Source organism: Pteropus medius, unplaced genomic scaffold, assembly GCF_902729225.1.
Source record: "Pteropus medius unplaced genomic scaffold, Ma_sr-lr_union100, whole genome shotgun sequence".
NCBI lineage: Eukaryota > Metazoa > Chordata > Mammalia > Chiroptera > Pteropodidae > Pteropus > Pteropus medius.
The window spans coordinates 40,201,433-40,226,257 of NW_024354875.1; the positions used below are offsets into that span (position 1 = coordinate 40,201,433).

The 24,825-nt window shown below is 33.8% G+C and overlaps 1 protein-coding gene across 5 annotated transcripts in view; it reads right to left on the bottom strand.

Annotated features, from left to right (window-relative positions):
• The window catches only part of PDE1A (phosphodiesterase 1A), a 294,241-nt gene that overhangs the window by 227,405 nt on the left and 42,011 nt on the right, over positions 1-24,825 (bottom strand). The window contains exon 1 of one of the 5 annotated variants that reach the window (XM_039855298.1): positions 5,554-6,011. The exons of the other annotated variants lie outside the window; for them this stretch is intronic. Within the exon in view, the coding sequence (XP_039711232.1) occupies positions 5,554-5,606 (53 nt within the window). The 5' untranslated portion in view covers positions 5,607-6,011. Of the gene's footprint in view, positions 1-5,553; positions 6,012-24,825 lie in introns of those variants that run through there. 5 annotated transcript variants of the gene reach the window in all.

The following is a 24,825-nucleotide window of genomic DNA, read 5'->3' on the forward strand; positions in this document are numbered from 1 at the left end:
AATTTACTTCCAGACTTTAAAATGTATATCAAATTACAGTTTATCTGTTTGTGAGGAACACATAAATTAGAACTACTTTTACCACAACTCTGGGGGAAAAAAGCACAGTTATTTCTTTCATGTTAAACATTACCATATGCTTACATTCATATGTGTTTGTTATTTTGCTTTGATCTTTGAAGTCTTTTTTAAAGGTCAATTTGTGTCTGTGCCTTGCTTTATAAGTCATACAATGAACATTTAACCAACAGCAATAACATCCTGTCCTAGATAACAAAAAGATTAATTTTAATAAACATGTCTGTTATAAAATACATATTTCTTCTAATTAGCATTTTATCCAATAGTGTCATAAACTTTAAATTCATTTCACTATGTCTATTTTCCAGAAATATTTTTCACTTTCATAACAAGGGGATGACTTAAATATATTTTGTTCTATCAATTAATTGTCACTTACATAAAAATCATCATTTATATTTTCTTAAAAAAAAAACGAAACTAAATTTCTGGTATGTAACTATGTAAACATTGCAGGTAAATTCACTTCTTTCTTCTTCTTTTTTTAATAAATGAATTTATAATCACTGTTACCTTAAAGCCAAAGTTGGTTAAATATTTTCATAAATATAGAATGGTATTATATTTCAGATTTGATTTACATAGAACTTTTTCCTCTGAGTAATCCAATGTATAAAAAAGAAAAGATATTTAATATATTATACACTTCATCAGCACATACTTAATTTTTTTCTATTGAATTACTTTTCACTCTGAAGACTTTGTATTAAATATATTTCTATCTGAAGGACATATTTTTGGTGAGGTGAAGGTGTTAAAAAGAGGCTTAAGTCAAAGAATATTGTAAATAAGTATTTATGAGACAAAATTGCCAATGTCCAACAATGTATTACAATTTCTTTAAATTTTGAAGTGACTTGACATTTTATATTATTTGTTTACATTTTTTATTGTTTCAAAAACAGTGAAGGAATTAGGTCTGAAACATCTGAATATTTGAATACTATCTGGACACCTTGCCTAGAAAACTACTATAAGTTGGCAAAGTCAGTCAGGTGTTCTATCTTATTAATGTATAAAAATCTGAAATGGAGTGTATCAACTTCTGGTTTTGCTTTGACACCAATGTTAATACATTGAGCTTAAATATGGGAATAAAAATGATTACATTCCAAAGGTGTATGATTTTAAATATGTAACTGATATTTTATGATATTCCTTTATAAATCATAGATCACAACCTTGAAATTAGAATTCAGTCACAGCAATAGGTTACTAACCATCGGTATGAGATCTACAAACAAAATTAGGATCAGCCTTTCTTTTCCTATGCTTCATTTCATCCTACTGCTTTCTACATCTCTATGTGAAGAAACTATGCCTGCCAAAAACACTCAGAATTCCTCTGCTAACAGATACTTGTAAAAATAAAACTTTTGAAATGGCATAAAGAAATAGCACGTTCTAAATGCTCTGAAGATCTCAACACAATTTTCATTGGTCTTGGGCCCTGGCGACCACTGGACTTGCACTTTTAATGTCTCAGATCCTGGACACATAGACCAGTTCTCAGTTCTATGGCTGATGAAGAACAATTTGCATGGCTTCATTTATGGCTTTTTAGTGCTACTTCTAATGGAAAGTCACCACAAAAATAACTATCCACTGTTGAATCCTGAAGAAGTTCAAAAGGCTGTAAATTCCAAAGAACACTAAATAAAGCTTAACGTGTAGGAAAAGTTTCAAATTATTTTTTAAAATTCACTTTTTCCCTACCAACCTCTAGAAATAATTTGAATCAACAAATGGAAAATAACACACGTAAAATAGAACTTGATAAAATATCAAATCAAGTAAGAGGAAATAATTATAACAAAAACCCAGACTTAAACTCTTCATGGCAGTGAAATTCAGATAAGAGATATTTTCACTAGTGCAATTTTATGAGGGGAAAGAAATTATTCTTGGTATCAAAGTGAAAGGTTGATCTATCCCTTACACTATATAGAAAGTTCACAACGTGTAAGCTGACCATCTTCAGCAATTGTTTTATGGAAATTACATAAAGTACTCCATTTGTGTGTGTTGTAAATTGTTAAATCTATTTATATAAAGATATCAATTATGATTAATAGACAAAATTCTATAATAATATAGAAAAAGGAGTTTTTAAAAGTGTAAAGGAATGTATCTATGGGAGAGCTCCAATATCAAGTGTGATTCATACCTTGGATTTTAAGGATCTATATAATTTTCTAAGTATTGAGGAGCAAATTTAGTGTTGTTGATTGAAAACATGTTAATAAATATATTGTGATAGTGGTTCCTTCCTGGAAAATTATAAAATCTAAAGTTTCTCTTGAGTAAAGGGAGAGTCATCTTTTTTCTATACAAATTTGAGCTGCAAGGATGTCTACAGATGGAACCAGAAAGTGTATTTGAGATGCACTATTATATATGCTCAGGGCTGAATGGTTTCACTGATCCCAAATTCCACACGATATGCATGAAAGAGATCATACAAACTCCTGCCTTGGCCATTAGGAAACTTGCCTTTGTTCCTTGCCTCACAGACCTGATGTGAAATATATATACTTAAAATTTCCACAAAGAACTTTTAAAACAAAGATTTGATAACCTAACTGGTGAAATAGAGGTAAAATCTGAATAACATGTATGATTTCTCCTAGTCTTCCCAGTATCGTTACCTAGTCATGGAATTTCATTGTCCACTATCTGTTCTAAAACCTCTCAACTTACTTTTAACCTTGATGGATGACTTTTACTGTCTGAAGTTTAGGGAAATTATGCTAGTAAAAATGTTGATTTTGTCCCAAAATTAAATTGTAAAAATCTTGCTATTATTTCTCTCAATTCACTTAGGTGTCAGAATTAGTCATTGTTGAAATTTGTCTCTTCCATTTCAACTTCCCAGATATTGTTACCTTTCTTTTGTTACCATCATCTGCTGTGTCATAGTTTTCTAGGTATATACTAGATGAAATGTCATGTGGGAACAAATGCAGTTTGTTTTTCTTTATCCTGTCTGACCTCCCAGGTGCCCTAGCCCAGAATCTCGACATTCATAGTCAACCAGAGAAGGCCAGGTGAACTAATTAAAGCTGTGGGTTCAGCTGCAGGAGAAAGTAGCCTATATATAGAAATGTGAATGGTGTCAATATGTAAGATATTTTCAAAAAAAATCCTGGATTTGTCTCTCTTAATGACTGACAATTTAAATGAATAATGTATAAACAGCCAAGATATTATTTTCATAAAATTTCTGTTAAACTTGTAACTAGCACATACAAAACAGCCTAGTACAGGTTTGTTTTACCATGTGGATTGAGAACAAGTGTGCAAAGCTCTTAGGAAGCAGGGTGCAAACAAGTACATACTGAGAAAGAAGTCCTGGTACATGGGTCTCTGACCAGGAAGGCAGGCCTGAGAAAGACATCTCACTGTGAAAGTCTGGACAGTCCAGAGGGACAAAGGACCTAGGGGAAAAAAAGCTAACAAAGACAATGAAGTGGGGCATGGGATAAAGGGCAAAAATACCAAAGGCAGGCTTAAACCACTTCCCAACTTGCCCCAAAGTACAACTACCTAGCAGAAAGACCATGCTATATTTTACTGAAGAACAGCTCAAAATCTCTCTAAGAAATTATGGTTGGTCATTAGAATCCTTTAAGATACTATCCACCTCTTTTTGTCCACATCACAATCATATCCTGATGAAAGCAAAGCCACCTGTCAACATGCAAGCTGACCAATCAATTTCAACCCCACATATGACCATTTCTACACTTGTTTGCAATAATTGCCTAGGTGAAAGTGTGTCCTCTTTGGTAGCTACATTTTCTTTTCTAGGTCACCAGGATCATAAGGCACTCATCTGAATTTACCAAATTTTCTTCTAATTATCTGGGCCAAGAATCTCAGCTTCCACAAAGGATCTGTTCTTCATATAAAATAAGAACAGCAGCATACTTGAGTTGCAATTTCCCTGTGAGTGGCACCAAAGTGGATAATTCATCAAGAGTTAATAAAGTTTGGCATAAAGCAGCAGTGAAGAATCACCTGCCTCATCACAACAGCTCCCCAGTGGGGTAATATACTAAAGATGCTGGCTAAGAGGGTCTGATTTTATTTAACACAATCTTGGCTCCTGAACTCTGCAGGTGACCTCTACCAGTGGTGCCTCAGTGTGGTTGACTTTGGAATCATCTGTGCCACTGTCATGTTTTTTTGAACTTACTCACTTGGGAGAAAACAGAAATTAACAACATAGGATTGGGACAACTTTTCAGAAAATGGCAGCAGATAGATACACATTCTGGGGGTCGTTTTAGGTTTTTGTTTATTTACTGCCATCACTGCGTAAAATTTACAAATGCATATTTAAGTAGACAGATTATGGTATTAAATATAGATTTAAATATATATCTTCAAGAGGAGGTTGTAAACAGATTTGAGCTAGAATTTTAAGCATTAGTAAAGCATATTGTTGCCATGAATAATACAGTAATAATGTAAAAATAGTCACATTTTATACAGTTATACTCCATGAGGCCCACTCTTATTCATTATATAACCACCACAGAACACTAGGAATTCCAACCATAAAGTTCGATTATCTTGTATTTAAGTCCAAATCAACAACCAGTGACTGCAACTTGACTTTAACATTTAGTATTGTTCACATGTAGTATTTCTGCTATGTTTAGGATATTATTTGGGGGGAAGCACAAAATTGATATATAATTAAAACTTCTTTCTTTACTCTTCTGTTTTGAGAGCGAGAAATTTTTTATGTTTATTTTCTAGCTACTTTAAAATTCTTAATTCCAAATTCTGAGTTCTAAAGTACATAATAGGTAATTAAAGAATCAACAGTTAAAAGAGTCAATGAATAAATTATTGCACTCTTAGAGATGTCCCTCCTCACAAAATTAAACCTTAGCTCAATTCAATTATACTGTATTTACATTTTTCCTAGCCATAGATCCCACCACAATGTAAAATTTCTGCTATGGTCCTATTGTTTCCTTAACTGCTGTACAAATACTCCTGAATGAGCTGTAAAATATATACTCTGGTACAATACCTATCAAGTTCAAATTTGTCTCCCCACACATTACTGCAGAAAGGGATAGCATTTGTGGCACTAAAACACTACCTCTAAGTGTAATCAGTTGAAAGAACCAAGCACAGTATTTCCCATTTAGAGGGCTGAGCAACCATTGGAAACAGCAAAGGGTTGCATGTTTCAAAAATTTTTCTCATGCTCTGTCATTCATGTGCTTGAATAGCTAATATGTTTTTAAAATATATCTTGAGGAGTTGATAAAGAGCTTGTGCACAGAGTTGCAGAAAATAAAAGGACTCCTTCGGTATGCATAAAGTTAAACTTCAGGCACATTCTTTATTGCTTTGCGGTAGCTTAGTGCCAGAATTCCCAAGTTAAGGATGAAGGAGAAAAATTGTTTTTGCTGATGCCTCTGGAGCCACCTGAGATGTAGCATTACTTACCTAAAGATGGGTCTTTGGAGATGTTTCTTCCTGATTGTGACATAGTCATCCATTTAAAGGTGAAGGTTTAACTTCTTCCTGGAAACCACTCCAGAAATTCAGAGAGGGAATGTGGAAGCTTATCCTGATCTATTGTGCTGCTAGGAGCCCAGAAGGGAAAAGCAGTTTCCTCTTTCTCTTTTTGGGTGCTGGGAGAAAACTTCCCTGCTCTCTGCCAGCTGAGCAATGTGTCCATAGAGGCCACATAAGACAGGCACGTTGGGGCACTCCCCCACAGAGCAGGGTGTGCAAAATCCACTAAGAGTCACGTTGATACAGTCAAGAGAAGTGCACCGGACCCTCGGAAACAGATCAAAACAAACAGAAAACTTCCTATCTCAGCGGCACCCAAGTAGGAACTCCCTAAGTTATTGCAGCCATGAGAGCACTCCTTCCACATGCTGGTCAAGCTCAGAAAAGCTAAGTCCCTCCCTGTCTTTAAAACAGCCTGTTCTGAGGCTCAACTTTTTTTCTTCAAAATAAAAGTTGTACAGCTGGTGCAGCAGTCCCATGTGAGTACCCTCTGAAAGTTTGTTCTGTTAAAATAAGAACTATATACAAATTAATGAAGAAAGAAGAGCTCAGGCTGTGTGGCTGGCTCTGCTTCAAGAGATTACAATTATTTTTCAATCTTGCTTTTACTCACACTGAATAAAATATGGACAAGACTCATCATTTTTGGCGTTCATAACCTAATAACCTACACTTGGCTGAAGTCAAAGGTGCCATTTCAACTGAAAGCCCATGTGAAGCTGGCCAGAGCTACAAAAGTTAGAAAAACAAAAATTGCTCAATTCTATCAGTGACATTGTACTCAAATGGCTGTTCTCAAATGTGGCTTTCCAGCTCAGAGGGAACACTCCAAAAAAGATACAAAAACACATACACACACACTATTTTTTTAAGTCCCCCAAACTCCCTGGGAACCTGAGGTTTTTACATTATATGATCAAATTTAAAGTTATAAAAATAAGAAGAAAAGTAGATATAAAAGAGAAGTTGTGAACAGCTGAAAATAAATGACATTAAAAAACTGTTTTATTTGGAAGACTTAGACTCATACTGCAGGAACTCTTGTTCTAGTTACAGATAAGGCAAAACGTCATATTTTAATATAACTTATTTTGGAGACATTCCTGTATTTGAATCACTAACAAAATTCCTACTCAATCAATAGTGTCATGAGACTCTAGGCCAGAAGTTTGGTATGTAATAAAATAAACCATCTCAAATCATGATTTAAATGTTTTAAAAATATACATGTAATAAAAGGGTGGAAAACCTAAGAAACACATGTCTTTAGTTGATGATCCATAAAAATAAGAATCGAATGTCGCAGAGGGGAATATGGTCACAATCTATAGTTCTTAGCACTCTCCAGATACTTCCACAGAAGCAAGAACGTCTTTTTATTTTCCTCCCAGAAGAAAAACAAGGAAAAAGAAAATTATAAAGAAATTAATGATTATATTGAGTAGTTCTAATTCACAGGTTTTTTTCTTCTTTTTTTTTCCTAATAAAATCAGTCTGAGAGAGCACTGAACTAAAAATAAATTAAATGGGTTCCAGTCCTAGTTCTATTATGAACAAGCTGGGCCACTGTGGGAAAATTTCTTGACCTATCTGACCCCCAGTTTCCTTGTTTGTAAAATGAAGTTATAATACTAATTGAATTCTATGCTCCTTTTCCAGCTTTAATGGTACCATGGTGCTATTTCTAAATATAATTTATCTGCTTCTTGCAATGGAACCTAGCATAATGCCTGATACTCCAAAAAAAATTATTATATAAAGTTATAAATAAACAAAGAGATTATAAATAAAAGGAAGATAATGTTCTATTATATATTTATATAGATATTATATATTTATATAATGACATCTAAATCAATGTTCCCTTCTCCATCAATAAGCATCCAGTCATACAGATTGACGTGTGTGATACTGATGTTAAATCTGGAGAACATCTATCTATATGCAAACTGATATGCAGACCTTCGAGGGAGAAGATTTATCATAACCATATGCTTTGGCTTTCTTCATATAGGAAAGTACGTAAGTAATAACATGTTACACAGGTTTTCTGGAAGGATTTTTGAATTTACGAGTAGCACTCAATTTCTGTACTCATAGTTTACCTATATTAATATTAATTTAATACAAAAACCCGTAAGGGATAACCCAAGAAAATAATAAGCCCACCAACTTTTAAAAATTAACTTTCATTTTGTCTACTTTTGAACTAGAAAAGTGAGGTGATTTCTTCATTAGCATGATAGAAGGAATTCACCACACATACTAATAAACATGTAGGCAAGGTACAGTTCAAACGACAAGAAAGTATACAATTCAACTTGAGGCTCAAAGGCTTGATTATCCACTGCAGAATCTGAAAGTTGTTAAATTAATTACAGGAAATTCATAACATCTTTGATTGCATTAGGTTTATATTCTTTTTGCTCTTAAGTTTTCCAGGTAGAAAGCCTTAGATTCCCATTTACATCAAACACTGTATTTAAACCCAATCGTAGAACCTACAGAGCCATGCAAAAATACCAGTAAGTTAAATATTCACGGCACAAAGAAAAATCTGTATTTCTTACATGTTTTCATTAACTTTTCCTGAAAGAGTATGTAAATTTAATATTGGGAAAAAAGTTTGCCTTATTAACTTATTCAACTTTAATGTAGTATTTAATAAAATGAAAAGACCTCACTATTGTTTAAATTACTAAAATATATTCCTTAAATTAACACAACTGTACTGTATAAAATACTAAAACTTATTTATAACCAGGCCAATTCTCCTATAAAATAAGCTAAAAATAATTTATTATAAATATTTTTTTTCCTGGGGGTAGGGGTCAGAAATGGTGTTTATATTTTTCCAGGTATGGTGAATTCAGAATGACTTTGCCTAACACTTTCACCCAAACCCTTGTTTTTGAGCATTTCTCTCCCCACCACACACACACACACATACCTTGTTCCACTCAGCACTGTTAAGAGACTGCATAATAGGTGCTCAATAAACATTTTTGAAATTAATTTATTCAAATGCTTGGCTGAAACACACCAACATATCCATCATATCTATAACTATCCAACATTTTCATAACTAATTCATTCTGTGTAACCAGAAAAAAAAAGATCCACTCGGATGATTTTTCCAGCCTGGTGAATACTAAGTGTGTCATGGGATTTTGTGTTAAGCATCTTAGAAAACAGGTAAGCTTTCTTTTTTCTTTTTGTTCCATCATAATAGTCTGTTCTCTGGCTCTGTTTGCAATATATGTGCCAAAAAGCATGCAATGGTAGAAAAATCATGTGATATTATGTCAGCCCAAGAACTGGAAAATGAATATATCTACAGGTTATCACTTTATCATGTAACTATAGTCTAATATAAGTCTGAGACAAAGTGTACATGTTTTTTTTCCAATACAATTTAAATGTCACAAGCTATATATTTGAGTTTTAAATTAAATGGAGAACTAAGAAGGAAATGTAAGAAGGAATCCAATGGCATTTTAGGTTTTATTATAAGTATGATATCATTTTAATTTTTTTAAAAACTTGCTTCTTTCACTCTTGCCTCTTTACCTTCCACCAAAGTTAGAGCTAGTCCTTCGTATGAGTGTCTTCTATACCTAAACTCCAGTTCAGAAGTTGTCAAACTTTGTTTTTAGACACATCATATGTGGAAGTGAAATGTGCACATGATACTCTCCCAAAAAGCACCTAATCCTTAATAAAACAAAAAAAAAAGTAAAATGCAAGCACTGCCATAATTTTCATTTGACATAGCTATAAATGCTGCATCAGTAACACGAACTACTTGGTCAATTCTACCATGAGATAAGTGGCAGGGTGTGAACTATTCTTGATGTACTGACCATAACTCTGTCCTTTTATCCTTTGGAGAAAAACTATTGTGTATAAGAGGGTGAGAGTGGCATCATTTTAAGGATAACTTAAATCTGTTGTATCCTTTCAAGTTGTCATTCACAACCTTTGGCATTTTCTCCATTATAAGCCTCAATTGCCTGACTGTCTGTGGGCCTCACATTCTTATGTAGCCCTCAAATGTACAAAATTGTTTTTTTCCTGTTAATCTGTCTTATGTTAATTTGATTATTAGACCAGCCAAAGAACCTAGAAGTATAAAAGGAAAAAATTAACACCTCCCATACTATCTCATCATCTTGTATATTCTTTTCCTAAAAACTCAGTCATATCTGGCAAGTGTTATCTTTTTATTTTTTTCAACCCACATTTTTTCTTCAGGGAGGTATCTGCATTTATAGGAAGGTGGGCTTCTATGACTCTATAGTAGCAAGAAAGAGGTGGCCTCAAACTCAAACCTGCAGGCGCCTTCTCTCCTTTGTTTTCTCTGGTCTCCGAACCAATATCTCTCATCTGTCTGATCACTTGATTCACTGCAGACATCTACTGCTGAAACCTGTGCCTGGTATGTTCAGTTGGCTCATTCTGGGAATGTAGTCATCCCCTTGTTATTGAGCCCAATCTCATCTTTCACTGGTGCTTCAGGACCCTCTAAGTCTCAGTTGCATCCTTCATCTGGATCCACCAAGGCTCTTAACCCTTTGGCTCCTGTGCAGGATGCCCTAACATTTGGCCATGGGCATGGCAGGCTCATGACAGATCTACTGGCCCCATCTCAACTGACTTCTGAATTCCTTGCTGGGCAAGCAGGACTTCTTGAGCCCTCCATCTCACACAGACACTGAAGAAGGCTTGAGATTGGCCACACTATACCACCATTTTGTTATAGTTGGTTTACTAAGTCACTGAGAAAAATCATCTGCTTTAAGCTTTTACTTACAAGCAAACATGCTCCCTTCCCTGGGATTTCAGCTCAGAGGTAAAGTCAAAACACTTAGTCCATTTTTTGCATGAAACACCTCCTATCTGGGTCTCCTTTTTTATATGTCACCAGGGCAGAACACATATGTTTTCCTCATCTAATGTGGCAGAAAACCTCTTACTGTTATCTTCTGGGTTCCCTTTGTGGTTTATAATAAACTCAATATTCAGATCTATGAGCCTGGATTATGTATGTTAGGTAAAGCTTAGGGAATTTGAGAAACCCTTTTAATGTGAACAAAGTCTAGCCTTCAGGACTATTGTCTTACTAGGGGTTCAAAGGTTCCATTTAGGTTTTCAAAACTGGGCTCATTTGTTTTTACTTTCCTCTGTAATAACATTAATCCCATTATCCATCCTGCATGAAGCAGATAGATGCTTCTGGCTGACTGGGATAAGGTAAGATCATATTCACCAAAATGGAAGACAGAAAAGCACATTATTCCCATTATTTTATAAAGTTTTCTTATGTATTCATTTCAGTGGGTACATAGTGATAAACTATACCACAGTATTAACACTCTGCCTGATCTGGATCTTATCTACCTGTACCCTCATCTCAGAATCCTGACTATTTGGCTCATTTCTCATTAGCCATGCTAGCATTTTGTTCCCCAGACACTCCTCACTCTTTCCTGCCTTTTCTGCACACACTGTTTCCTCTAGCCTAAAATATTCTTCCTTCTGCTCATTGCTCAGATTTCAGCTGCAGTTTCACCTCTTCAGAGAGGTGACTCCTCTGACAGCTCTATCTGAATTTCCTATACCTACAACGCTGTCTTTGTTTACTTCATAGCGAATATCATAATCTCTGTGTTGCATGATATGTATAATTATTTGTTTAAAAATTCATCTGTTCTGTGAATCAATAAACCCATTCTGTCAAAGGCAGTAACTGAGGAAAAGATCAGAACATCTAATTATTCTTTTAAAAATAAACCTAATCAGGTTATACCCAAAATACATTTTTCCTCATAAGTGTGTAAGAACCTAAAAATAGACTCTCACCAATGTCTTGGAATGCTTCAAAGCATTATCTGATACTTATGTATGTGTTTCATCTTGAAATATTTGTCATTACACTTCTTCAAATCAGTAACTCTGCATGTCTGATAATAAATAGAATGGGCATTTTAAAATTGACAATGCAACTGAGAATCACTTGGGAAATGGTTCTGAATTTGACCAAAAATCTTTTCTACCTTAAAAGCAAAAAGTAGATTCTATCCAGTTAATAGTTTTAAACTAGATTCTCTTGACTTATGTGTCAGACTCAAAGTTTATTGGCCACTTATTCAGTGATAAAATACATCAGAATTGTTGTTTTCTTAAATGAATAAATAAGTAAGACTGGGTTTTTAGCCTCAGGTGGCAAGGAAAAACTATTCTCCAAATTGAATAACTCTTCAGCCAGGTATAGAGCTGAGCCTTTCTACTTCATAAAGTAGAAGAAATTCCTCTTTGTCATTGAAGGGTAGAAGCAGGTCAGTTAAACTTTGATTGGTTCCAGTTAAAACTCCCACAAGTTCTGACAGCCTTTAGTGCTGGCAAACAACTTCCTTTGAATGAGTCTGACATTCTATGAAAACATCGTCATCAACAACAACAAAAGAAATCATTTAAAACAGATTGTCATAGCCAAACACCCACCCACCACCGTTCAATGTGTAATCGAGTAATATGTAAATTTGCTATTAAAGGAAATGATTTTTGCATGGTGGGTAGTTAAATAAACATTATCGAAAGAGATCTCCTTAATATAAAATTCTCTTTGAATCAGAGGACTAAGAAAAAGATGGTTGAACAGAGGCTTGAAGAATGAATAGATATTCAATAAGCAAGCTAAGAGGAAAGGCAAGCAGTGTTTCACCAGCCCTAAATACCAGGCAACACTCGAGTTGGAGGGCTCATTGTGGCTGAAGCAGTGTGCTGTGGCTCCTGCCATGTTAGCCTGTGGAGTTAGAGGCTCACACCATCATATAAGAAGAGGGGCTGTAATTAGCAAAATAGTCAATATGATATCACAGTTTAAAAGAATGTGACTCAGAGGTTTTAGTTCCTCCCAAAACATGCCAAAAATGTTCTCATCCACAATTCTTTAGTCCGTGGAAAGTGTCCAAAGGTAGGTAGTTGCACGCTGAGATTCGTTCAGTTTCTCTGCAGCTCTGAAACACATCACTAAATCATTAACTTAGCTTCAGTACTGTGTCATTCTTATCAGCTTTCCTCCATATTTTAAGCTGGTTTCAACGTGACTCTAAATTCAATTAGTAATTATATTTTTTTAAGTCTGTCTTAAGCTTCCAGTAATGCCTATGAATAAATGTGCAGAACTACCGGCAAGAATGAATTGAATCAATGTCAGTAAATGGAAAATTCCTAAAGGCTAACCTATTGACTCTCCAAGTTTTCAGAATTAGACAGTAATAGAGATAATCATGACTCACACTGACTTTGAATAGAAACCACTCAGTTTGCCAAGCTTTTCATAGTATGTGTGGTAGGTTCTGTGTAAATAACTCACATGTATAGAAATAGGTCACTACCCCTGTTACCTTTCTAAAACAAAGATGAATTATTAGCAGAGATAATAAATACAAGCTACATATGTTTGTACCCTCACATCCCTTCACTCCTCAAAAGATTCATTTCACTTCTAGCTTTTCTTTCTGCTTCCGTTGACTTTCCTCAACTCCATAACCACTGAAATGATCTATCCTTGACAATATGATCTCTGGAATTACTCTTATTTTTTATATTAATGCATCATTCCTATCGATTATTGTATAGCATGCTATAGTTACCATAATTTATTTATACATTCATTTAATTAAATTCTAAATTCCATGCAGGATTTAAACTGGGCAGTGAACACTTTCCCAGACCCAACACTACTCACGTTATCTACTCCATTATCTGATGCAAGGCCCAATATCTGACAGAATATTGGAAATCAAGTCAATTTCAGAAATTCTTCATCTTTTTTTAACATTATGACCTTTCATCTTGCTCTATAGTCCTAGAAAAGGGCAATCTTCCTTCATCTGCTCTTTTTGCCACCTGTCCCAGTAGAAAGTATGGGAGCAAGAGAATTGGCATGTGTTTATCGGTCATTTACTATGTGTTCGGCACAATAGTTTACATTTCAGTTAATTCTACATAACACACCTAGAAGGTAGATTCTCCTACCTTCAAGTCACACTGAGTTGAGAAATGGTATATAATTTGCCAAAGGCTGTACTTCATGTATAATTTGCCAAAGGCTATACTTCATTACGGTAATAAGATTTGTATCCAGTTTTATCAGATGCAAACATCTTTGTTCTTACTAATATTGCCTCCTAATGATCATATATTTAGTTTTAATAGCAGCCTTAAAGAAAAAGTTATCTTGGCTGATTGTATCTTTAAAAATATAATTCTCAGATCATTTGAATTAGCTTAAATCCTAACAACACTTCAGACTTGATTTCAGAAACACATTAGTTTGGTTTGGGTCATTCTCACAATATAATCCTCATACATTCATGGATCAGTGAACCAGAAAAAAAAAAGAAAAAAAAGAGCAGAACACTAAATATGGAGTTTATCGTTTGTTTGCTATATAATCTTCATTGAACAAAAGTGGATAAACAAAATTTTGGTTAAAATGTCACTGAGAAACCCCAGAAAAAAATTAAGTCAGAGTAAATATACAAATGAAGCTTTGGTTCTATCTCCAACATACAGAATGGCTCTCCAGTGCTGAGGTATGTGGCTGTACCATAATTCTCTTTAAAATCGTGCCCACAGAAACTCATATCATAAAAAATATTATTAATTAAAATTATCTACCCTCTTTTAAAATCACTTCATGAGATATTTCATATTCACGAAAAAGGCTGAATGAGCTCCACTTGTAGACTTGTAAAGCTCTGAGTTACTTATGAGATTACGTAGCTCCCATATTCCACTACAAGGATACGATTGATAACTGCTGCCATTTTCTGAGTGGGTACTATAAACTAGGCACAGCTGAGTATTCTACAAAGCTTACTACATTGAATTCTCCCAACAAAAATGAGGAATAGAAATTAGTATCCCTATTTTAGAGATAGCTAATATTGCACAACTGGGACTGACAAAGCAATGATTTTAGCCCAGGTCTGCTTTCCTCCATAGCTCATGCATTTAACTACTAGTGCCTCCCATGACTGAGGCCATCTAATACAATTCACTTCAATTTCCTTTCTCTATTCTTCACAATCATTTCATATGTTTATCTTCATTCTCTTCCTTTATTCCTGTTTTATAAACAATTTTCTTTTCCAATGATGAGCTCCAAGTATCATTATTGATTCTAACCTTCTTAATTTTGTGGAGATTCTGAACTCACTTTCCTCAACTGTTCTGCAAATACAGAACACTGCTGTTGTTTTGAATGTACACAGTATTTTAGTAGAGGAGTTCATAGACATCTATTTTTTGACCTTCAGGTAATGAGTTATTTGTTATAAATAGAATCATAGACTCCGGGAATCCGAAGGGACCTTCACGGTCAAGTTATTCACCCTCCCAACCACTGCAAAATTCCTTTTCCTTTTCCTCTCAACGAGGGCTTATTCCCAAGTGCCCCTGAGCTGGAGCAAGTGAATCTGCTTTTTCCTATTTCCATCCCCAAAAACATCTCATACCAAGAGAATTTCTTCTTGTTTAGTGCTACTTGTATTCGATGATAGAGGCTTTTCTTATACTAACTTCTTCACCTGGTAAACAATCAAAGAAACAATAATCTGTTCCAACAACAGAGGGGAAACTGGCTGTGTTGGTATTACTGAGGAGCAGTATTTGGTCTCCATTTTAGCCACTGTTAATGCATACTGAAAGGCAAAATTTGATTCTAGCTAAATGTTTGCCTTATATACTACCTTTTTAAATAACATGGCTTCATTTCACTAGTCAATGTGACAAATAATGTACCAGGTGTTAAGAGAACAATAATTATTAAAACACAGGCCTTCTCCTCAAGGAGTTCAAATATAAAAGGGGAAAATAATCTACTTATAAAAATAATTTCAATACAATAAGTGGATTCATAAAATAAATAAAATGAACAAAAGAATCTTACAAGGGAGAGAAAAGAAAAGTCATAGAGGAAATTATCCTGCTTTAGCAAGGTTTAGCTAGTGATTAGAAGTTCACCAGGGAGAACTGTTCACTAGAAAAAATCAGTAGAGAAAGTCATTAAAGGAAGGTGGAAAATAATACAGAAGCCTGAAATACCATAGTATTCAGGAACTGGAAATCATCTTGGTATGACTGAGGGTATAAGCGTTAGGGGGAATGGCAGGCGATAAAGTTGGAAAATTAAACAAAGGCCAAATCATATGTGCTATATGGTGACTTGGCCTCTATCCAATAGGCAATGGAGAGCGACCAGTGGGCCACTGTCAGGGAAATGGCACCTTCATCTTTTCAATTTTGGAAGATCTCACTGATAAAAATGGCTGTACCATATTTTTGAAAAGAATAAATCTGGGTGCAGGGATATCAGTGAATAGTCTGTTAGAGTAATCTTAGTGAGAGATGATAGTGGCTTGAAGCAAGGCAAAGTCATTAATTGGAAAACAGAGAGGCTATTTAAGATACTAACAGGTATAAAGCATAGGACTTAGCAAATAATTTGGTATACTGAACAAGAAAGAGAAGGATTTAAGACAATACTTTTATTTCTGGTTTGTTATCTGGGTGGATGGTACGCTACCAACATCTCGGAAGATCCAGATAATAAAAAAATAATAATAAAATTTAAAAAAGAAGTGTGATCAAAAGTTTATTGGTGGGCACAGAGAACTTGCAATACCAAAGGATGGCCCAAGTAGAGATGGACAATTAGATATTTAAATTACAAAGAGGGAGGTCAGTTACAGAGACAAAATGTGTGTGTTGGAGGGAGAGGGAGGTATTGCTACATTAATATAAAACTGTGAATATGGATGATATTGCTCAGAGAAAACATGTAGGTTAGAGAAGTAAAGTCCCAAAAACAAAACATTGGCAATTGAAGGGTAGGGTAGGGAAAAGTATCCAGTGACGACGTCAGAGAGTCTGACAAGTTAGGAGGGAAAGTTTATCCCACAACAAAAGTTGAAGAAGTGTCAGGTAGGAGAAGGGTATCACTGGTACCAAAGGAGATTAATTAAAAAGAAAAATAACAAATGTTCTCATTAGAGTTGTCTATATAAAAGCCACTGGTGGCCTTAATGAAAGCAATTTCTATCCTGGAACATTCACATGTTCAGGAAGACAAAAGTTCTGAAACCAAGAAAACCAGGAAGGTTGGAGAATTTTTCTGATTAGGTATATATCAAACTCACTTCAGTTAACGCTGCCTATGGAAACAAATGTATAAAGGGAGATACAGACTAACTGTATAAATATTTGAGGTCACAGAAAGAAGTATGACCATCTGTTTACATGACAACAGTTTGTTTCGAGAAAGTGTTTTGGTTTTTTTCTACTTTAATGTCTTGATTTAAAATTTCCAAGGAATGTTTTCTTTTGGGAGGACATGTGTGGGAATGCAACAGAGATATGAATCCAAGAAAAGATCAGGACAAGTTGCCCTATGTCTTCTTCACCTTGGCACTTACTTGGATAACCATTTTTTTGTGGTTGTTCTATATATAGAAGGAGTGACACTCTACTGGCCCTGGGCATATTATTTAAGTAGCCACAGTCTGTTTCTTGTCTCATCACCTTTCTTTTGGATTCACTTCCAGGATCCCATTTCTTCCCTTTTGATTTCTGGATATTCAGGTATGGAACAACAGCAACCATCTAGTCAGTGTTCTATGTATTTTCTTCTCATCCTGATTTGCATAAAAACTTAACTGTTCTATTTTATTGCTTTAAAACTGAGACTATGAGCCACATGACCTAACAACGAAATCAAATCTGCTCATGGATTAGCAGATGATAAATACCTGCTATTATATTCCAGGACATAATTATCAAGAATGCTAAAGTTAAGTAATTATGGTAGATTAATTAGATGATATTTAGTTATTAGGTGCTTTATAAATCATACCACACTGTCAGCTATCTATTCTTCCTAATTATATGCAGGCATTATGCATTCCCATTCAACTCTAGTAAATGCTTATTTGTATCTTTATTCATGCAAAAAAGATGATAAATACTTGACATATTACTACATTATTTTTAAAAAGACAATTCACATTAAAATGGTGCTATTTGAGAAAAGAATTAATAGTATCTAAAATTTAAGGCATATTCTCAATATGATATAATTTGATTTTTTCAATACTACTTCTTAAAAATATCCTTTACTTTTTTCTTTAATTTAAAATACCACTTTTATCAGACATTTAATTTTCATGTGTGTTTGGCCCAGTCTCTTTTCTATTCTGTTGATTTTCTTGCACCAATACCACACCAATTTAGTTAATGTAGCTTTCAGTATACTTAAGCATTAGATAAGACCAGCTTTCCCTCAGTTGTTTTTCCTCCCCACAAAATTTATTTTTGATACATGTGACTTTATTTTTCTATAAAAATGTATTCTTCTATATAATCATTTTATCAAATATAAAAGTTCCTATTGACTTGAACCAAGGATTGTTAAGGATAACAGGAGCCAGGTTTCTCATGATTGGATAAAGGAATTGCACATGTAGAAAAGGAGGTTAGGATATATCCTGTGGTGCTGCATAGAAGTTGGAGGTACTGGCATACTCACACACACATATATTCCTAACTATGCTCATTGAGAAGGCCAAGAAACAATGAGACACCGGTAGCAATTAGTATATCTAACGCCCAAATTTTGTTTCTATATATGATTATTAAGAGAAATTAGGATTCCTTGTAAAATAGGCTGAATCTAGAGCTGGAGAGGTAAAGTATGAAATGAACCTGTAATCTTGTGCTGGAAAGTAAGGAAAGTTAAGTCTCTTTATCTAACCTGGCAGCAGGCTTTTTAAATACATCTTCTTCCTGGGCCTGCTTTTCTAATTTCTTATGATATTGAAGCTATTGTTCCAGATAGCCTATGTTCCTCTTCTGTTTATCCAGGTATTTTCCCATGAAGCATAAGAGATCAGTTTCACTGTTCACAGAAGCCAAGGTCTTCAGGGTCAGTTGTGATGCATGTTTAAAAGGAAAGTAAAGAACGATGGGAACATATTAAAGAAACACAGGAACCAGCTGCATTGACTGATATGGGACAATTCGAGCATCTAATTAAATAATAATGGTAATATATTGTTACCCATTGAATAAGATAAAAATCCTTGAATCATTACTTATATAAGTAAAAGACCGAATAAATTGGAAAGCTCTTTTTTACAGTAAAATGTTAATTAATAAATACTGAGGAATGATTGAGCTAAAAACTTCATGAATACTAAAACCAGTGGGTGAAAGTTAAATAAAGAACAAACAAGATATTGATAGATATTGCATTGAATCTAGATGACTTTCTCTAGTGACATTTCAACAATATGAAGTCTTCCAATCTTTAAATATAGAATGTCTTTTCGTTTATTTGTGTCTTATTTAATTTCTTTCATCAATGTTTTGTAATTTTAAGAAACCTAAACGCCATTTTTCACAAAAATAGAAAAATACGTAAAGTTTATGTTAAGTCACAAGATCTTGAATAGACAAAGCAATCTTGAGAAAGAAGAACAAAGCTGGAGATAGCACACTTCCTGATTTCAAAATATCTTATAAAGCTACAGTAATTTTAAAACAGTAGGGTACTGGCATAAAGAAAGACAGACATATAGATCAATGGAACAAAATTTTGAGAGTCCAAAAATATATCTATGCATATATAGTCAACTGATCTTTGACAAGGGTACCAAGAATACACAATGAATAAAGAATAGAGTTTTCAATAAATGGCTCTGGGAAAACTGAATATCTACATGCAAAAGAATGAAATTGGATCCATATATCATATGTGAAAATCAACTCAAAATGAATTAAAGATTTAAATGTAAAAACTGAAATTATAAAACCCCTGGAAAACAATACAGGGAAAAATCTCTTTGACAGTGATCTTGGCAATGATTTCTTGGATATGACACCAATAAAATAAAAAAGCAACTGAAACTACATCAATCTAAAATGTTTCTTCACAGCACAGGAAACTGTATTGTGCACTTAAAACTTTTGTTAAGATCACTATACATAGCAGAACAAAAGAATGACAACCTGATACAGAGTTAGGTGTGCTATTTACCTACTGAATAAATGTTAATGTTTGTTTTCGCAGTACATGGGGACTGCCAATATGTGGGAAATTGTAGATGTATATTATAGACTAAATTAAAAGAAAAATTTTAAATAAAAACATTTGTTAAGAGGGTAGATCTCATGTTTTTACTGCGGGCATGCGCACACATTCACACACACAGGGACGTGAGTAAATTTGTGAAGGTGAGAGATATATTTATTACCTGGATTATGGTGATATTTTCCCAGGTGTATGTATGTCCAAATTCATCACATTTTACATATTAAATATGTGGAATTTTTTGTATGTAAATTACGCCTCAATAAAGTTGTTTTAAAAAAAAGAACAGGATATTTATATAGCTTCAGAGTATCTTTCTACAAATTTATTAATTCAAAAATAAAAACTAAGAACTCTACTGTAACTTCATCAGCATTAAGACAAACCAGCAATACATTCCTTCTGACATAATATCACTTCTGTAGTACTCCTATATGAATCTACTCATGAGAAAATATTACACATGGCCGAACTGAGGAAAGTTCTACAAAATAATTGACCTGTACTTTAAAAACATCAAGGTCAAGGCCACAAGGAAATAATAAAGAACCGTTCCAGATTAAAAGACTAAAGAGATTTAGTAACTAAATATAGTATACCATCTTATATCTGGTTCTGGCTGAGGAAAAACATAGCTATAAAGGATATTGTTAGAAATAATAATATCAAAACCTGAATATGAACTTCAGATTTGACAGTATTTTATCAATGTTCATTTTCTTGATTTTAATAATTGTACTGTTGATGTACAAATGATTGATTAAAAAGTATGTGCATTATACACATTTAACTTTATTGTACTTATATAATAATTCATATTTATGTACATGTTTAATTATATATGTATAGAGAGAGTTACAGAGAGAATGATAAATGGAGCAAAATATAAACAATTGTTCTTGGAGTTCCTTTCACTATTCCTGCAAATCTTTTTTAACTTTAAAATTATATTAAAACAAAAAGTGTTTTTTAAAAGTTTGTTACACTTTAATTTTAAATTTTGTTGAAATTTTAGACATTGAAAAGTCAATGTATAATTGACTTTTAAGTGTAATGTATAATTCTGCATTATCTTTAAGCTTTGTATCTTACAATGAATTTTACAATAAAATTTACTACATCAAAACTTCATACCATTTTTCAGAAGCAAAGTCAAAAAATTGGGAAGAATGACATCTGTGTACTGTTTATGTTCACAGTGATTTAAAGACAAAATGATCAGTAATTATCTATCATCTATCTAACATATATGCATGCATATGTCATTTTGTACATATTTCTTTCCTAGAGAATGTCTTCAGTACTTAATTTTGTATTCTTATTCTCCTTTTTTCAATAGAACAAGGGAAAAGGAGTGGAAAAGACATCTAACCATTTTGGGTTTAGTATGCTAAAACAGTCCTGAGATACACAAGTTAAACTTGGCATACTTTGGACCTTGGACAAAAATTGTTTTTATTGGCTGTGGAAAATGGAATTTTAGACTATGTTGGGCCATACTATAATTGTGTTTGGAAATGCATAATGTGATGGTTGAGCATTCAGTGTGATTAAATGAGTTTATGTATTCTGGAAAGTGTATTTTCCTCAGCACTTAAGGCTAGGACAGGCCAAAAGCAATGGAGTTTAACTTCTTAAGACCATTTACTGAAGATATAGAAACATAAATATTTGCAAAAGACAATGAGGAAATATAAAGGAACTTCCTTCTAAATATAAATATTAAGATTTCAACAAGGTTAACAGAATCACCTAAAATCAGCTTTTTATTGGTATAAAAACAATAGTAAAACAAATCACTTAGAGTAATTAGTTTATGCCTTGAGCTATCTCCTCAAAATAAACATTCCATTTCCCATCTGACACAGAGTCAAATAACATTGTTTTGTTTCTAAACAGGATTATTCTTTTCTAGAGTCCATGAATGTTGGTGATTCCCTTTAGAAGAGTTGAAACCTATAAATATTGTTTTAGGAAGCTGATCTAGAAGTTTAAGAAAAATATTTTATACCAATAAAAATCAAATTAGCTTCAATGTGAAAGCTATACGAAAGAGAAAACTCCATAGCACAAGAATATATTTCAACCATTTAGGCAATATTAAGAGCCAAAAAATTGTATAGTTTTTAATACCATTACTTAGATTAGTTTCTGCCTAGAGCGACAATAATTTAAACATTTCCTGCTTCGTTTCTGCCCAATGTTGTTGTTTTTTCCATTATTACAGCTCAGAAATACTTGGGTCGTTTTAAAGATTAGTGTTGGCATAAAACTTCACTTGCTTAAGAGTGTTTTCTTTAACGCTCAATGAAGACTTGATATATTAAAATTTTCAATATGGTCAAGGGCCTTTTGCATCAAAATAAAATTTCATTAACTTGATTAGGCAATTAGTTATAACAGAAATGATGGCATGCTGGGACATGAATATTCAATATTTATCACTATTGTAAATGTTAATGTGCAAGATAAAAGTTCATGTGTGATCCTATTTAAAATGTAAATATACAATATAAAAGTACAAATATGTTTTTCAGTTAATTTCAATTTAAATGGCAGTCATGACATCATGTTTATATTGTCTCAGCTTTTATTATTACATTAATATTTTCATATAAAAGCATGAATAAATTAATTAAAAGTAAAATGGTTAGCAATGGTTTCTAGGGAATATTTTATAGTATCTTAACATGCTTACTAGATTTAAAGTAAGTGTAGTCACCAAACCTCCTACCTGGAAGTGATCATGACCACTCCGCTCTGTTAGAGCAGCATACTATTGAAGTGAAAGCTCTCACAAGTTTCAGTCAACATAGGACAAAGATAAATTTACCTTAGCCATTGATCACATAAAGGCATGCTGTTTACCACAAATAAAATCAGGTCAGGGGGTGGAGGGAAACTTTATTGCCATTAAACATTTGTTAAATTAAATACAGTCTCCTATTTTGGTCAGGTCAGTGGTTACTACAAGGTACCCTGACTGAGACTAATAATTCTCCCTGAAATGCCAGATTTAAGAACTGATAACAGATGTCCATTTACTGCGAAGCAAAGAGTAATTATTCAGATTGGCAATTTGCTTTGTAAACGAAAATGTAAGGAGAAAAAAATAATTTAAAATTTTACTAATTTTATTGTTTAACTATTAATAGACCTACATCCCATATATGAAACGTTTAGTTCAAATGATTAAACATTTCTTTTAGGTACCTTTAAAATGATACCTTCCCTGGTATAGTGTAAGGAACATGGAATCTGTGAAATGGCCTATTTTGGTTAGAAGCCCAACTCCTCTTCTAACAAGGTATATAATATTTTAGAAAGTTATTTAAAATATTTAAGAATCAATTTCCTCATGTGCAAAGAAACGATAACAGTTGTGACTGCCTCATGAGATTTTTGTTTTTTTAAATGAGATAATATATATAGAACACTTAAACAAACGCCTGATATGTAATAAATTTGAACAAAATGTTTTATTTCTTATTTTAATATATACAAAAAGCTAGAACTGCACTCACAATTTGGTTAGGTGTACAATCTTTGGAAAAATGTTTACCTTGAGGACTTTTCATTATATTACAGCTCCTAAATGCTGAATGAACCATGATTTTTATATATGTATATATGTGTGTGTCTGTTTGTGTTTGTGCACACATGAGTGTGCATGTCCCCTTCCCTCGCACTATTAAGACAGTATATAAGTGTTCAAGTCTTACTACTTCTTTGGGTGTTTGCTTTTTTTCTGTGCTGCCCCTGTGCAAGTAATATAAAAAATTAACAAATTTATATACTATTTCTCCTGTTAATCTGCCTGTTGTCAGTTTATTTCATAGACCCAGCTATCAAACCTAAAAGGGTAGAAACAAAGTCTTTCCACCCCCATAAACATATACATGTATATTCTTTGTTCATATTTTACATATCACTTTTTATTACAAGGTACCTCCTCCTCATAAATTTTAGTTCCTCAGTATCAAGTATTCCTAAATAATATTGCATTTAGTTTTGATGTCTTAATATTTCATGTCATCTAATAGTAATAATTTTCAAGTGAGTGAAAGAGAGACATAGCCATCTAAGGAGAACATATCAGAATCAGCTGGGATTTTTTACAGAGTGCAGATGTACACCTGACCCCCTACCCCCTTCCCCTGCCAACACACACTTCTTCCTATCCCCACCAATTTACAACGCTTTTCACCAACCTTCCTTATCACCAGTGTCGTTCATGAAAAGCCCTCTTTGGTGATGGGTGTGTATACCACAAGTAGAGAGGAAGAGAAAATACATGCTAGAGACTACCACCAAATAAGAAGCCTCACACTTTCCAGTAGGGATAACAACTTGTACAGACTTGGAGACTAAAAGATCCATTCTACGAGGCATCCAAAACTACCCCGTGAGGTCCAGCTCAAAGGCCTTCTCTTGAATGATGTTTTCACTGGTTTCTCCTTCTCCCTTTCCCTCTCCCTCTCTCTCTCTCTCTCTCTCTCTCTCTCTGAAAAACCACAAACCTGACCTATACTTTCTTATGGCCTTGATATTTTCCCTACTAGGCTTGTGTGCATTTTAAATAAGTGATTAAAGAATGGATGAGTGAATATCAACTGTCACTCTCTGACTCATGTCTAAACTGCTTAGACAGCCTTGTGCTTCAGAGCTCTGTCCATATTCTGTTACAAGGATGTTTGCAGATGAGCATCAGCCTTGAACAACTTCTTGACATTATGGGGCTAGAACAAAAGATTTTCTTGGATCTCTGACTTTATCTCCTTGACTATGAAATTCCTGCTCCCAGGCCCTGGGTGTCACTGCTGTTTTCCCAGAACCCAGGCATGCCATATGAACCGAAGTTGCATTTTAGCATCTTTGCACTACATTATGAGCTCAGCGGATCTTCTTCCAATTATGCAAATCCTTGGCTTTCCTAACATTCAAGCTCCTAACACTCATGCTTGGCACATTGGGTGTGCTCAGTAACTTTTGATTTTCTTCCTTCCTTTCTAATTTTGGAACCGTTTAAACCATCTTGGAGC